We start from the raw sequence: 16,965 nt of genomic DNA on the forward strand, positions 1-16,965 counted from the left end.
TTATCTCTAACCACTTTGATCACAATTAAATGTAGTTGTTATTTACCATAAAATACTTTGCAGCAATTAATAACAACAATGTAGCATATGATGTATTTTACTATGGATAGCGTCATGTATGGTTACACTGGAGACAATGAGAACATACTTGCTAGTCCTTGACCACAGAGGACGGCGGGTTTCGTGTTCACCTTTGCCTGTAAGCTCATCTGATGAGCCTCCTGTCTCTTCTTTAGAGCTCTCTACCTCTTCATCCACAGGTTCAAACTCATCCTCAGCATTTTCCTCATCTGATAAATCTAAATCTGAATCTCCCTCTATTATTCTGTACAAAATCTCCTCTGCTTTTGTCCTGTCTCCTAGAGCAATGTGGAAAAACATTGTGAAAATGAAAAACATCAAGATATCCTTGTGTTCACTATAGAGGACATTCATAAACTGGCTATTATTTCAACACAGTAATAAGAAAACTACTCTCAAACCTCACTACATCATTCCTGACATGTTAATAAACAAAACAATATAAAAACATTATAGTTAAACATCAGTAACTAATCAATATTTGACTTAACTTTTCTCTTTCCATAAAATTTACTTGCTCCTATGGAAGACAATTTGTACTGACAGAAAAAATAAAAGAAAAAAGAAAAAAAAGAAGTTGGGACCCTCCCACCCAGACACGTGTGGTATCACTGGAAAGCCCAGGATGTACTCTTTGTAGGACAGCAGAAATTAACAGAGTAACTCAAATGACAGAAAAGACAGAATCAAAAACACAATGTCCACTACAGAGGACACATATGAATAGGCGGGGTCTCAGGAGGATATACGCTTTAATTTTAACAATGTGTCGCCTACAGTGGGTACATCAGAATACAAAAATCATTTTCCCATGACATATCGATGCTATTCCATTATCAGTTGTGCTTAGTTTAATTATAAATGCAATCTTGGAATTGCTCCAAGAAAGATCTTGATTTTTATTGATGTTTAATGGTAACGTAACAAAAGTGTGCCATTACGGAGATAAGAAGAAGAACACGTAGAAATATTAATAGTGATGGGAACCATTAACGTTAAGGTGGGTCGCTCGCGCGAGGTCGCTGTAGACCGTGACTTTGAAGGGAGGCCCGTTTGTATCCGCGACTCCTCCTTTAAAGTATCAGCGCAATAACTACGCTTGTTCAGCGGAGGGAGAGAGGTTTACTGAAGACACCGTACGAAGGTCCGTGTGCTGACATACAGCATGCATTTTTAAGACTTTTGTTTTTTTTTCTGAGGCTGTTTGCAACTGTGCTTATATAGACAATGACTGGCTCCGGCGTCTGGATGTTTTTTTATGTTTATTTATGGAAGACATCGTTCAGTCAGATTGTTTATTCCGTCAACGAGGAGGTGAACAAGGGAACAGTTGTTGGAAATATCGCCAAAGACCTCAAGATCGGCGTTAATGAACTCGAGACGCGTACGTTTCAGATTGTGTCTGGATCTAACAAGAAGTATTTTGACGTTAATTTGAAAACAGGTGCGCTGTTTGTGAACGATAGAATCGACCGCGAGGAGTTTTGCGAGCGCAGTCAAAGATGCGTTGTGAATGTAGAGGCCCTCGCTCAAAACCCGCACAGTCTCTATCGGATCGAAGTAAACATTTTGGATGTGAACGATCATGCTCCGCATTTTCTGGATACCTCTTTAATTATCGATATTAATGAGGACGCAAGCACAGGTGACAGGTTTCATCTACCAGTAGCTGATGATGCCGATGTTGGCAGTAATGCTCTGAAAAACTACAGACTCAGTACCAATGAATACTTTTCTGTTGATGTGCACAGTGGACACGAGAGTGTGTCGGCTGAGTTTGTCCTACAAAAAGGCTTGGACAGAGAGAAACAATCAGTCATTAATCTAGTTCTTACTGCTCTAGATGGAGGAAAACCTCCAAAATCAGGAACATTACAGATTACCATAAATGTCATGGATGTAAATGATAATAAGCCTGTTTTTAGTAAATCTCTATACAAAGTAAAAATTAAAGAAAATGTTTCAGTAGGCACTAAAATCATGTCTCTTACAGCCACAGATTTAGATGAAGGCACTAACAGTGAAATTATTTATTCATTTATTAGTCGTGGCAATGCCAAAACAGATGGTTTATTCAATATCATTCCTGAAACAGGAGATATTGTAGTGAAAGGCCAGATAGATTATGAAGAAACTTCTGCCATTGAATTGAGAGTTCAGGCACGAGACAAAGGCAGTCCTCCTAAGAGCGCCCAGTGCAAAGTTTTAGTAGAAGTACTAGATGAGAATGACAACGCTCCAGAGATTATAGTGACTCCACTTCTGGACAGAGTGAAGGAAGATGCCAAACGTGGAGCTGCTGTTGCTTTAGTTAAAGTCTCTGATAGAGATGGTGGCCAAAATGGCATTGTTCATTGTTCTGTTAAAGGTTCTTTTCCTTTTAAACTGGAGTCCTCGTATAGCAACCATTACTCTCTAGTGGTAGATGGACCGCTGGACAGAGAGAGCATTTCTGAATATATCATCACTATTTCGGCTAGTGATGAAGGAACTCCACCCCTTTCTAGTGACAGTGTGCTGACTGTTCAGGTCTCTGATGTTAATGATAATGCACCACTGTTTACAGCACCCATAACTGTTGCTTATCTAAAAGAGAATGGTCAAGTTGGGAGTCATGTGACAAAAATGGTGGCAAATGATCCAGATGATGGAGTGAATGCTGAACTTTCATACTCAATTGTAGAGACCACCAACATGGACATTCCCATATCAACAATGTTTCATATTAACTCTATAAATGGTGAAATAGTAACTCTCCAGTCATTTAATTATGAGACAGCAAAAAGATTTGAGTTCCAGGTTCAGGCCACTGACTCTGGCATTCCCCCTCTGAGTGCTAATGTGACTGTTAATGTGTTTATCCTGGATGAGAATGATAACAGTCCAGTTATTCTACCACCATATTCTGAACCCGGATCTGTTAACACTGAGAACATTCCCTACTCTGCTGAAGTGGGTTACTTTGTGGCTAAAATCAGAGCTGTAGATGCTGATTCTGGTTATAATGCATTGCTGTCTTACCATATAACTGAACCTAAGGGAACTAATCTCTTCCGCATTGGAACCAGCACTGGAGAAATAAGGACTAAAAGACGAATGAGTGACAATGACTTAAAGACTCATCCGCTTGTTTTAACGGTGACTGACCATGGAGAACCATCTCTGTCAGCGACCGTCTCTATGGATGTAGTGGTGACTGAACGTCTGGACACTGTGCAGCCCTCCCTAAGACACGTGCCAGTTAAAGAGGAGGGATTTTCTGATCTGAATCTGTATCTGCTCATCGCTATTGTCTCAGTATCAGTGATATTTTTATTGAGCCTCATCGGTTTAATAGCAGCTAAATGCTACAGGACTGATGGCAGTTTCAGCGGGTACAGCGCTCCAGTGGTCACTACACACCCTGACGGGAGCTGGTCTTACTCTAAATCCACTCAGCAGTATGACGTGTGTTTTAGCTCAGACACACTGAAGAGTGATGTAGTGGTTTTCCCATCGCCGTTTCCGCCTGCAGACGCAGAACTGATCAGTATTAACGAAGGAGACACTTTTACTCGCACACAAACGCTTCCTAGTACTGGACAGGTAAGATGATTAGTTATTAATTATTTGTCTAATTATATTCAGTATGGAGATTTTGTTCTGTTTTTTTATCCCCCATTTTTTATGATCCTTCTATTTCAATGATTTTTTTTAATGGATAGTGGGTTTTTTTTGTTGGATTGTTTGTTTGTTTGTTTTTTGCAAATGCTGATGGCTTATAAGGCAATGCTTACTTTCTTGTACATTTGCTTTCAAATATTACTTATTTATTGTCTTTAAAATAGTGGCCATTTTACTATTCACATTATAAGTCATCTTTGTAGTTTTCTTGTTATTTTACTGAAATTTTGATTAGGCCAACTATTCTGTTCTATATTTCCAAATCTTTTCCCTCTTGTGGTTTACTAATTACCATTTCAGCAGGTTTCATTTTTAAAAGATGTTATACAGTAGAATATATCAGCTTTATATGTGTAGAACTATACGGTGAATGAAATTTTGTGCTTCTCTCATTCATTATCTCCTCAGCACCATGGACAGGGACAATCATCCCACTATTATTCTGACCTTTACCATTTGTCTATATATATATATATATATATATATATATATATATATATATATATATATATATATATATATATATATATATATAAAACAACCCCCATGTCATCGACATCATCATCATCATCTTATTATTATTATTATTATTATTATTATTATTATTATTATTATTATAAGCATGAGTCTGAATACGAACAAGCAGAACTAATAGGACTATATTTTAATATTAACGTTGATCTATCACGGGAGGTCGCTGTAGACCATGACTTTGAAAGGAGGCGCTTTTGTATCCGTGACTCCTCCTTGAAAGTGTTCCTGCAATACGAGCTACGATGTTGCAGAGGAGAAAAAGGTTTGCTGAAGATACTGTCCGAAGTCGTCCTGTTGTAAACAACATTTTTATTATTATTTCTGAAACAATATTTGAAATTATCGTATTGCAGTAATGTATATCTTTGATTTGTTAGTTGTCAGGGTTATTTTTTATATTTGCTTATGGAAAACATCGCTTAGTCAGATTATTTATTCCGTCAACGAGGAGGTGAACAAGGGAACAGTTGTTGGAAATATCGCCAAAGACCTCAAGATCGGCGTTAATGAACTCGAGACGCGTACGTTTCAGATTGTGTCTGGATCTAACAAGAAGTATTTTGACGTTAATTTGAAAACAGGTGCGCTGTTTGTGAACGATAGAATCGACCGCGAGGAGTTTTGCGAGCGCAGTCAAAGATGCGTTGTGAATGTAGAGGCCCTCGCTCAAAACCCGCACAGTCTCTATCGGATTGAAGTAAACATTTTGGATGTGAACGACCATGCTCCGCATTTTCGGCATGGCTCTCTAGTTATTAATATTACTGAAGACGCAAGTACAGGTGACAGGTTTCATCTACCAGTGGCTGATGATGCCGATGTTGGCAGTAATTCTCTGAAAGACTACAGACTCAGTACCAATGAATACTTTTCTGTTGATGTGCACAGTGGACACGAGAGTGTGTCGGCTGAGTTTGTCCTACAAAAAGGCTTGGACAGAGAGAAACAATCAGTCATTAATCTAGTTCTTACTGCTCTAGATGGAGGAAAACCTCCAAAATCAGGAACATTACAGATTACCATAAATGTCATGGATGTAAATGATAATAAGCCTGTTTTTAGTAAATCTCTATACAAAGTGAAAATTAAGGAAAATGTTTCAGTAGGCACTAAAATAATGTCTCTTACAGCCACAGATTTAGATGAAGGCACAAACAGTAAAATTATTTATTCATTTATCGAACGTGGGAATGAAAAAAGAGATGGTTTATTCGCTGTCATTCCTGAAACAGGAGAGATTGTAGTGAAAGGCCAGATAGATTATGAAGAAACTCCTGCTATTGAATTGAGAGTTCAGGCACGAGACAAAGGCAGTCCTCCTAAGAGCGCCCAGTGCAAAGTTTTAGTAGAAGTACTAGATGAGAATGACAACGCTCCAGAGATTATAGTGACTCCACTTCTGGACAGAGTGAAGGAAGATGCCAAACGTGGAGCTGCTGTTGCTTTAGTTAAAGTCTCTGATAGAGATGGTGGCCAAAATGGCATTGTTCATTGTTCTGTTAAAGGTTCTTTTCCTTTTAAACTGGAGTCCTCGTATAGCAACCATTACTCTCTAGTGGTAGATGGACCGCTGGACAGAGAGAGCATTTCTGAATATATCATCACTATTTCGGCTAGTGATGAAGGAACTCCACCCCTTTCTAGTGACAGTGTGCTGACTGTTCAGGTCTCTGATGTTAATGATAATGCACCACTGTTTACAGCACCCATAACTGTTGCTTATCTAAAAGAGAATGGTCAAGTTGGGAGTCATGTGACAAAAATGGTGGCAAATGATCCAGATGATGGAGTGAATGCTGAACTTTCATACTCAATTGTAGAGACCACCAACATGGACATTCCCATATCAACAATGTTTCATATTAACTCTATAAATGGTGAAATAGTAACTCTGCAGTCATTTAATTATGAGGCAGCAAAAAGATTTGAGTTCCAGGTTCAGGCCACTGACTCTGGCATTCCCCCTCTGAGTGCTAATGTGACTGTTAATGTGTTTATCCTGGATGAGAATGATAACAGTCCAGTTATTCTACCACCATATTCTGAACCCGGATCTGTTAACACTGAGAACATTCCCTACTCTGCTGAAGTGGGTTACTTTGTAGCTAAAATCAGAGCTGTAGATGCTGATTCTGGTTATAATGCATTGCTGTTTTACCATATAACTGAACCTAAGGGAACTAATCTCTTCCGCATTGGAACCAGCACTGGAGAAATAAGGACCAAAAGACGAATGAGTGACAATGACTTAAAGACTCATCCGCTTGTTATAACGGTGACTGACCATGGAGAACCATCTCTGTCAGCGACCGTCTCTATGGACGTGGTGGTGACTGAACGTCTGGACACTGTGCAGCCCTCCCTAAGACACGTGCCAGTTAAAGAGGAGGGATTTTCTGATCTGAATCTGTATCTGCTCATCGCTATTGTCTCAGTATCAGTGATATTTTTGCTGAGCCTCATCGGTTTAATAGCAGCTAAATGCTACAGGACTGATGGCAGTTTCAGCGGGTACAGCGCTCCAGTGGTCACTACACACCCTGACGGGAGCTGGTCTTACTCTAAATCCACTCAGCAGTATGACGTGTGTTTTAGCTCAGACACACTGAAGAGTGACGTAGTGGTTTTCCCATCGCCGTTTCCGCCTGCAGACGCAGAACTGATCAGCATTAATGAAGGAGACACTTTTACTCGCACACAAACGCTTCCTAGTACTGGAAAGGTAAGATGATTTGTTATTCTTTGTCTAATTATATTCAACAATGGGATATTCATTATTTTTATGTCCTCCATTTTTTTTTCTGGCTGTAGTGTTCAAATGCAATACTTTTTTAATTGCTCATGGCTTAGAAGGCAATACTTTCTTTGTTGTCTGACATTTGTTTTGGGATATGACATATTTATAGGCTTTACATTAGTGGCTCTTTACTAATAACCTTCTATCTCATCTATTGTGGTTGGCTAATTACAATTTCTGCAGGTTTAATTTTCAAAGAGGTCATTATTTAGCATATATATAAATATATATATACTTTATAAATCTGAGGTTGTGTACCAGAAGATGGTGAGTGTAATTTTGCGCTCCTATGACTTAATCTCTTCAGTACCATGGGCTTTCTTTTCTCTCTTTGCATAGGTTTGTTTAAATACCTAAATACATATATCATCCATCCCGGCAATATTTACAAATAGATACTGGCAGTTCAAAGGTATTGATTCTGCCAATCAATTGTATATTATCTTAGAATTTTTATTCAAAAAGTGGATTTTAATGACTAGATTTCAACACAAATACATTCCATATTATAGGGGTTTATAATAATAACATTAACAACAACAACAACAACAACAACAATAATAATAATGAGAATGCCAGAACAGATGGTTTATTCACTATTACTCTTGCAACAGGATATATTGTAGTAAAATGCTTTATAAACAAACAGCATTCAGGCACAAGATAAAGACCGTCCTCCTAAGAGTGACCAGTGCTTTTTTACTGGAAGTACTAGATGAGAATGACAACGCTCCAGAGATTATAGTGGCTCCACTTCTGGACAGAGTGAAGGAAGACGCCAAACGTGCAGCTGCTGTTGCTTTAGTTAGTCTCGTATAGAAATGCAGGCAAAATGGCTTTTTTTTTTTCACCGTGATATTTTCTGATGCATGCTGCCATTTCAATGCACTTGAATCCAGTAACGTTTGGAGTCGTTTAACGTTTATTAGGCAACTTTCACTTTTTTTGGTCTGACATTTAATTTCGTATATGAGGTATTTTGTCATAGATCGCGAGGATCTACGAAGACGCCTTTAGTTCCCGCCTCGTTCTCTACAACGTCACAGATAACGTGAGCCTTCGGCTTGACTACGTTGTCAAACAGCTGATAGACAACCATGTTCCCGATCGCCAGCTTTGACAAGTTAGCTACATTGTAATTTAAACATCCATATGTTTAGAAACATCTAGAAAACAGCATGTTCAAAGCTAATATCGTACTATAAAGGTTTATGTAAGTTATCCGTAGGTGTTCAGGTGCGTGCGGTGTGGCAATGACCAATGAGCAAAAAACATTTCTTGCAAGGAAATAGCACAGGTATAGCAGTGGCAAATAACACTAGCTAGCTATAGGTATCTTAAACTGTAAATTCTGAAAGGCTGCTGGACGGTGGTGTAGTAAAGGATAAAGGATTAAATTATAGGCCACTAAATTATCACTAGCTACTATGTCCTATTAAATAGTTAGCCAGCTAGCTACTTCAAAGCTCTTTATACATATCTATATGTTACACTGAACCATTCGTACCATTACAGCTATTACCATAATGAATATAGACATCATTTAATTCAGAGGTTTAGTTATCTGACAAATTGTTTGTCCTAAATTTCTATGTCAGCGTCCCAAAGCCATGTCAAATATCCTGTCAGTATCTGACATGAATCATCGTATAACTTGTCAAGATAACGTTGCCAGACATTATCTAGCTAACTAGTTTGCACACAGTTGTTGTATAATAAATGGATAAAACACACAAAATAACCCAACCGGTCGACCAACATGTTGACTCACTCTCGCTATCCTTGGGATACATGGATGGAATAGCGTCGGGCTTCTGTATAAGTCTTTTGGCAAAACCCATTTTTAAAATAATATTTTCAAGACAGTCCTCTGTAAAATGACTACAGCAAAAAATACAGTATTTTTAAGTTTGTCTGGGACAGTACAATTGTTCCAATAAACTGCACCCATTTCTCTCCGATTTTCAGATGGAAATGCATGAAGGATCTCATTTTCTCCTTTTGCAGCATTGCACCCCATCAAAAACATGTCTCTGTCTTCGGTTTAAAACTTAGCCATAGCTAGTAAAATACAATGCTACACCTGACTTATCCTCTGATACCCATCGTTGTTTCCTTATATTTGTGACGCATAAAACCAAGGCTGTCTGAATTCGTATTTTTGAGATTGACATTGATACGCTGCAGTTCGAAAGCTGAAATACTCTTCCATGACACTGTCTGCTTATTTCGCACATGATTTGATTTCTGCCAAAGAAAAAACAAACAAATAAAACAAAAAACGCCACATGGACATATTAACAAAGTCAAAATCTTGATTTTCACTTACGGTTAAGGTCTTTAACCTTTTAGATCATCTTTGTGGTTTCATTTTGCTGGAATTTTTTAACAATTCCCTTACCTTTGATCAGGTCATCTACACCGTTCAATACTTATAAACCTTATCTATACTGTGATTGATTAATGACAATTAAAGGAGGTTTTATTTATATAGGGGCTATTGTTTAGAATATATGTATAAATATTTCCTTGTGTAGCGCTAGATGGTGAGTGTAATTTAAAGACTCGTACTCTGAACTCCTTATATTTTCAGCACCATACACACGGATGGCTATTGCACTGTTTCAAAATACAAATTGTTCCTTACCATTGCATATTTACAAATAATTATCGTGGCTATTTCTTAGATATTTATTCAATGAAACATTTCCCCCGTTTTGACCTATTGATAAGAGGATAAATTTTAATGACTCGATTTCAACAAAAATTTTAAATGAACTGTATAGGTTTTATACTACTAGTACTACTACTACTACTAATAATAATAATAATGATAATGATAAACAGTATTAGATGAAGAAGAAGAAGAAGAAGAAGAAGAAGAAGAAGAAGAAGAAGAAGAAGAAGAACAACAACAACAACAACAACAACAACAACAACAACAACAACAACAACAACAACCAATAGGAATATATTTAAGTCTTAACGTTGATCTATCACGCGAGGTCGTTGTAGACCATGATTTGGAAAGGCGACCCATTACATCCGCGACTCCTCCTTCGAAATGCCATTGCAATAGGCAATGCGGGTGTTCAGGGGAAAGATTTAGTGAAGATACTGAGCGAAGGCGCCATGTTCTAAACAGATAGCGTTTTATGGCTTCTTCTGAATCAACTTCGTAAGCATCTTTGCGCACTAATGGATATCTCTGTCTGGTTAGCCGTCTGGATTATTTTTTATGTTTGTTTATGGAAAACATCGCTTAGTCAGATTGTTTATTCCGTCAACGAGGAGGTGACCAAGGGAACAGTTGTTGGAAATATCGCAAAAGACCTCAAGATCGGCATTAATGATCTCGAGTCGCGTGCGTTTCAGATTGTGTCTGCATCTAACAAGAAGTATTTTGACGTTAATTTGAAAACAGGTGCGCTGTTTGTGAACGAAAGAATTGACCGCGAGGAGTTTTGCGAGCGCAGTCAAAGATGTGTTGTGAATGTAGAGGCCCTTGCTCAAAACCCGCACAGTCTCTATCGGATTGAAGTAAGCATTTTGGATGTGAATGATCATGCTCCGCATTTTCGCCATAGCTCTCTAGTTATTAATATTACCGAGGACGCAAGTAAAGGTGACCGATTTCATCTACCAGTGGCTGATGATGCCGATGTTGGAAGTAATTCTCTGAAGGACTACAGACTCAGTACCAACGAATATTTCACCGTTGATGTGCACAGTGGAGACCCGAGAGTGTCTGCAGAGCTGGTCCTTCAGAAAATCTTAAACAGAGAGAAACAATCAGTCGTTAATATAGTTCTTACTGCTCAAGATGGAGGAAAACCTCCAAAATCAGGAACATTACACATTATCATAAATGTCATGGATGTAAATGATAATAAGCCTGTTTTTAGTAAATCTCTTTACAAAGTGAAAATTAAGGAAAATGTTTCTATAGGCACTAAAATAATGTCTCTTTCTGCCACAGATTTAGATGAAGGCACTAACAGTGAAATTATGTACTTATTTATCGAACATGGGAATGACAAAACAGATGATTTACTCACTGTCATTCCTGAAACAGGAGATATTGTAGTGAAAGGCCAGATAGATTATGAAGAAACTCCTGCTATTGAATTGAGAGTTCAGGCACAAGACAAAGGCAGTCCTCCTAAGAGCGCCCAGTGCAAAGTTTTAGTAGAAGTACTAGATGAGAATGACAACGCTCCAGAGATTATAGTGACTCCACTTCTGGACAGAGTGAAGGAAGATGCCAAACGTGGAGCTGCTGTTGCTTTAGTTAAAGTCTCTGATAGAGATGGTGGCCAAAATGGCATTGTTCATTGTTCTGTTAAAGGTTCTTTTCCTTTTAAACTGGAGTCCTCATATAGCAACCATTACTCTCTAGTGGTAGATGGACCGCTGGACAGAGAGAGCATTTCTGAATATATCATCACTATTTCAGCTAGTGATGAAGGAACTCCACCCCTTTCTAGTGACAGTGTGCTGACTGTTCAGGTCTCTGATGTTAATGATAATGCACCACTGTTTACAGCACCCATAACTGTTGCTTATCTAAAAGAGAATGGTCAAGTTGGGAGTCATGTGACAAAAATGGTGGCAAATGATCCAGATGATGGAGTGAATGCTGAACTTTCATACTCAATTGTAGAGACCACCAACATGGACATTCCCATATCAACAATGTTTCATATTAACTCTATAAATGGTGAAATAGTAACTCTCCAGTCATTTAATTATGAGACAGCAAAAAGATTTGAGTTCCAGGTTCAGGCCACTGACTCTGGCATTCCCCCTCTGAGTGCTAATGTGACTGTTAATGTGTTTATCCTGGATGAGAATGATAACAGTCCAGTTATTCTACCACCATATTCTGAACCCGGATCTGTTAACACTGAGAACATTCCCTACTCTGCTGAAGTGGGTTACTTTGTGGCTAAAATCAGAGCTGTAGATGCTGATTCTGGTTATAATGCATTGCTGTCTTACCATATAACTGAACCTAAGGGAACTAATCTCTTCCGCATTGGAACCAGCACTGGAGAAATAAGGACCAAAAGACGAATGAGTGACAATGACTTAAAGACTCATCCGCTTGTTTTAACGGTGACTGACCATGGAGAACCATCTCTGTCAGCGACCGTCTCTATGGACGTGGTGGTGACTGAACGTCTGGACACTGTGCAGCCCTCCCTAAGACACGTGCCAGTTAAAGAGGAGGGATTTTCTGATCTGAATCTGTATCTGCTCATCGCTATTGTCTCAGTATCAGTGATATTTTTATTGAGCCTCATTGGTTTAATAGCAGCTAAATGCTACAGGACTGATGGCAGTTTCAGCGGGTACAGCGCTCCAGTGGTCACTACACACCCTGACGGGAGCTGGTCTTACTCTAAATCCACTCAGCAGTATGACGTGTGTTTTAGCTCAGACACACTGAAGAGTGATGTAGTGGTTTTCCCATCGCCGTTTCCGCCTGCAGATGCAGAACTGATCAGTATTAACGAAGGAGACACTTTTACTCGCACACAAACGCTTCCTAGTACTGGACAGGTAAGATGATTAGTTATTAATTATTTGTCTAATTATATTCAGTATGGAGATTTTGTGCTGTTTTTTATCCCCCATTTTTTATGATCCTTCTATTTCAATGATTTTTTTTAATGGATAGTGGGGTTTTTTTGTTGGATTGTTTGTTTGTTTGTTTTTTGCAAATGCTGATGGCTTATAAGGCAATGCTTACTTTCTTGTACATTTGCTTTCAAATATTACTTATTTATTGTCTTTAAAATAGTGGCCATTTTACTATTCACATTATAAGTCATCTTTGTAGTTTTCTTGTTATTTTACTGAAATTTTGATTAGGCCAACTATTCTGTTCTATATTTCCAAATCTTTTCCCTCTTGTGGTTTACTAATTACCATTTCAGCAGGTTTCATTTTTAAAAGATGTTATACAGTAGAATATATCAGCTTTATATGTGTAGAACTATACGGTGAATGAAATTTTGTGCTTCTCTCATTCATTATCTCCTCAGCACCATGGACAGGGACAATCATCCCACTATTATTCTGACCTTTACCATTTGTCTATATATATATATATATATATATATATATATATATATATATATATATATATATATATATGTATATATATAAAACAACCCCCATGTCATCGACATCATCATCATCATCTTATTATTATTATTATTATTATTATTATTATTATTATTATTATTATTATAAGCATGAGTCTGAATACGAACAAGCAGAACTAATAGGACTATATTTTAATATTAACGTTGATCTATCACGGGAGGTCGCTGTAGACCATGACTTTGAAAGGAGGCGCTTTTGTATCCGTGACTCCTCCTTGAAAGTGTTCCTGCAATACGAGCTACGATGTTGCAGAGGAGAAAAAGGTTTGCTGAAGATACTGTCCGAAGTCGTCCTGTTGTAAACAACATTTTTATTATTATTTCTGAAACAATATTTGAAATTATCGTATTGCAGTAATGTATATCTTTGATTTGTTAGTTGTCAGGGTTATTTTTTATATTTGCTTATGGAAAACATCGCTTAGTCAGATTATTTATTCCGTCAACGAGGAGGTGAACAAGGGAACAGTTGTTGGAAATATCGCCAAAGACCTCAAGATCGGCGTTAATGAACTCGAGACGCGTACGTTTCAGATTGTGTCTGGATCTAACAAGAAGTATTTTGACGTTAATTTGAAAACAGGTGCGCTGTTTGTGAACGATAGAATCGACCGCGAGGAGTTTTGCGAGCGCAGTCAAAGATGCGTTGTGAATGTAGAGGCCCTCGCTCAAAACCCGCACAGTCTCTATCGGATTGAAGTAAACATTTTGGATGTGAATGATCATGCTCCGCATTTTCGGCATGGCTCTCTAGTTATTAATATTACTGAAGACGCAAGCACAGGTGACAGGTTTCATCTACCAGTGGCTGATGATGCCGATGTTGGCAGTAATTCTCTGAAAGACTACAGACTCAGTACCAATGAATACTTTTCTGTTGATGTGCACAGTGGACACGAGAGTGTGTCGGCTGAGTTTGTCCTACAAAAAGGCTTGGACAGAGAGAAACAATCAGTCATTAATCTAGTTCTTACTGCTCTAGATGGAGGAAAACCTCCAAAATCAGGAACATTACAGATTACCATAAATGTCATGGATGTAAATGATAATAAGCCTGTTTTTAGTAAATCTCTATACAAAGTGAAAATTAAGGAAAATGTTTCAGTAGGCACTAAAATAATGTCTCTTACAGCCACAGATTTAGATGAAGGCACAAACAGTAAAATTATTTATTCATTTATCGAACGTGGGAATGAAAAAAGAGATGGTTTATTCGCTGTCATTCCTGAAACAGGAGAGATTGTAGTGAAAGGCCAGATAGATTATGAAGAAACTCCTGCTATTGAATTGAGAGTTCAGGCACAAGACAAAGGCAGTCCTCCTAAGAGCGCCCAGTGCAAAGTTTTAGTAGAAGTACTAGATGAGAATGACAACGCTCCAGAGATTATAGTGACTCCACTTCTGGACAGAGTGAAGGAAGATGCCAAACGTGGAGCTGCTGTTGCTTTAGTTAAAGTCTCTGATAGAGATGGTGGCCAAAATGGCATTGTTCATTGTTCTGTTAAAGGTTCTTTTCCTTTTAAACTGGAGTCCTCGTATAGCAACCATTACTCTCTAGTGGTAGATGGACCGCTGGACAGAGAGAGCATTTCTGAATATATCATCACTATTTCGGCTAGTGATGAAGGAACTCCACCCCTTTCTAGTGACAGTGTGCTGACTGTTCAGGTCTCTGATGTTAATGATAATGCACCACTGTTTACAGCACCCATAACTGTTGCTTATCTAAAAGAGAATGGTCAAGTTGGGAGTCATGTGACAAAAATGGTGGCAAATGATCCAGATGATGGAGTGAATGCTGAACTTTCATACTCAATTGTAGAGACCACCAACATGGACATTCCCATATCAACAATGTTTCATATTAACTCTATAAATGGTGAAATAGTAACTCTGCAGTCATTTAATTATGAGGCAGCAAAAAGATTTGAGTTCCAGGTTCAGGCCACTGACTCTGGCATTCCCCCTCTGAGTGCTAATGTGACTGTTAATGTGTTTATCCTGGATGAGAATGATAACAGTCCAGTTATTCTACCACCATATTCTGAACCCGGATCTGTTAACACTGAGAACATTCCCTACTCTGCTGAAGTGGGTTACTTTGTGGCTAAAATCAGAGCTGTAGATGCTGATTCTGGTTATAATGCATTGCTGTCTTACCATATAACTGAACCTAAGGGAACTAATCTCTTCCGCATTGGAACCAGCACTGGAGAAATAAGGACCAAAAGACGAATGAGTGACAATGACTTAAAGACTCATCCGCTTGTTATAACGGTGACTGACCATGGAGAACCATCTCTGTCAGCGACCGTCTCTATGGACGTGGTGGTGACTGAACGTCTGGACACTGTGCAGCCCTCCCTAAGACACGTGCCAGTTAAAGAGGAGGGATTTTCTGATCTGAATCTGTATCTGCTCATCGCTATTGTCTCAGTATCAGTGATATTTTTACTGAGTCTCATTGGTTTGATAGCAGCTAAATGCTATGGGTCGGACGGCAATTTCAGTGAGTACAGCCCTCCAGTGGTCACTACACACCCTGATGGGAGCTGGTCTTACTCTAAATCCACTCAGCAGTATGACGTGTGTTTTAGCTCAGACACACTGAAGAGTGACGTAGTGGTTTTCCCGTCGCCGTTTCCGCCTGCAGATGCAGAACTGATCAGCATTAATGAAGGAGACACTTTTACTCGCACACAAACTCTTCCAAGTACCACAAAGGTAAGTCTCCATTAGTCCTTCTGGTTAATCTTGCTCTAATTAATCATACTTAGTAAGATTGTACAATCACATATTTTTTATCTTACATTGAGCACATTTCAGGTGATTCACTGCTTTAGTAGGTCTGAGGGTTATACTTTCTTTCTTAGGTAAACTCTTTTGATGGATTTATGCTGTATATATATATATATATATATTGTGGCATATTGTCATTTTAATTCATTGTTTTACTTTAGTTATTCTTTTTACTGTTTTTAGTATGGCAGAAATAAGGGCAATGAGATTAAATCACAAAGGCTTGGAATTGCCTTTAACTTTTATGGTAGGCTCTGTCGGTATAATTTATCTTGTGACAGTGTGTTCGGGTGCTTAGCTGTATGTCCATTTTATCAAGATGCTTGATAATGTTGATAGGATTTTAAAACTTGTTATTACCTCAGATGTATAGAAAAGACTTACACATTGTTTCCAAGTTTACATGCATAGTTTAAGTCTTCCCAGGAGTTTACTTCTATTGTATTTTCAGAAATACATATTAACAAAGTTTGTTATATCTGAGAGGGTGTTTGAAATTTGTGGTTGTGATTGATGTCCTCTATAAACTAATTTTGACTTCTGAACATGCCCCATATATATTCATATTGAACTACAGAGACATTCCTGATTTATACTTTTGCTGTCTTTAAAAAAATTCTCCAGCGAGTTAATGTAAATAGTAAATATTGAAGGCATATCTAGTGGTGCAACATTAATACATTTGTTACTGCTATGGCTGATACAAATATTACTAAAATTTCTGCTTCTTTGATTAAGAATCAGAAAGCATTTAAAGAAGGGATAATGCAACATTATGCAATATTAGCAAACCCACAGTCTTTTTTTAGCATTTAAGACAATGGTTTCTTTCAGACAGTTTCATGGCATTTTATGTTTTTAAAAAAGTTAACTACATCAAGTCCTGCTATAACAACAACAACAACAGCAAAATAATAA

At 38.1% G+C, this 16,965-nt stretch overlaps 1 protein-coding gene and 1 pseudogene across 7 annotated transcripts in view; both read left to right on the plus strand.

The window, feature by feature from the left end:
• Positions 1-16,965, plus strand: part of LOC113590510 (protocadherin alpha-C2-like) — a 60,157-nt gene that overhangs the window by 19,327 nt on the left and 23,865 nt on the right. The window contains exon 1 of one of the 7 annotated variants that reach the window (XM_081702165.1): positions 4,387-7,000. The exons of 4 other annotated variants lie outside the window; for them this stretch is intronic. In XM_081702165.1, the coding sequence (XP_081558291.1) occupies positions 4,634-7,000 (2,367 nt within the window). In that variant the 5' untranslated portion in view covers positions 4,387-4,633. Of the gene's footprint in view, positions 1-4,386; positions 7,001-8,044; positions 12,641-13,358; positions 15,973-16,965 lie in introns of those variants that run through there. 2 more of the 7 variants (XM_081702164.1, XM_081702168.1) reach the window with 2 other exon arrangements.
• On the plus strand, positions 741-4,152 carry LOC118242826 (protocadherin alpha-2 pseudogene; annotated as a pseudogene).

Source organism: Electrophorus electricus, chromosome 19 (assembly GCF_041902795.1).
Source record: "Electrophorus electricus isolate QZ-2024a chromosome 19, ASM4190279v1, whole genome shotgun sequence".
NCBI classification, from domain to species: Eukaryota; Metazoa; Chordata; class Actinopteri; order Gymnotiformes; family Gymnotidae; genus Electrophorus; species Electrophorus electricus.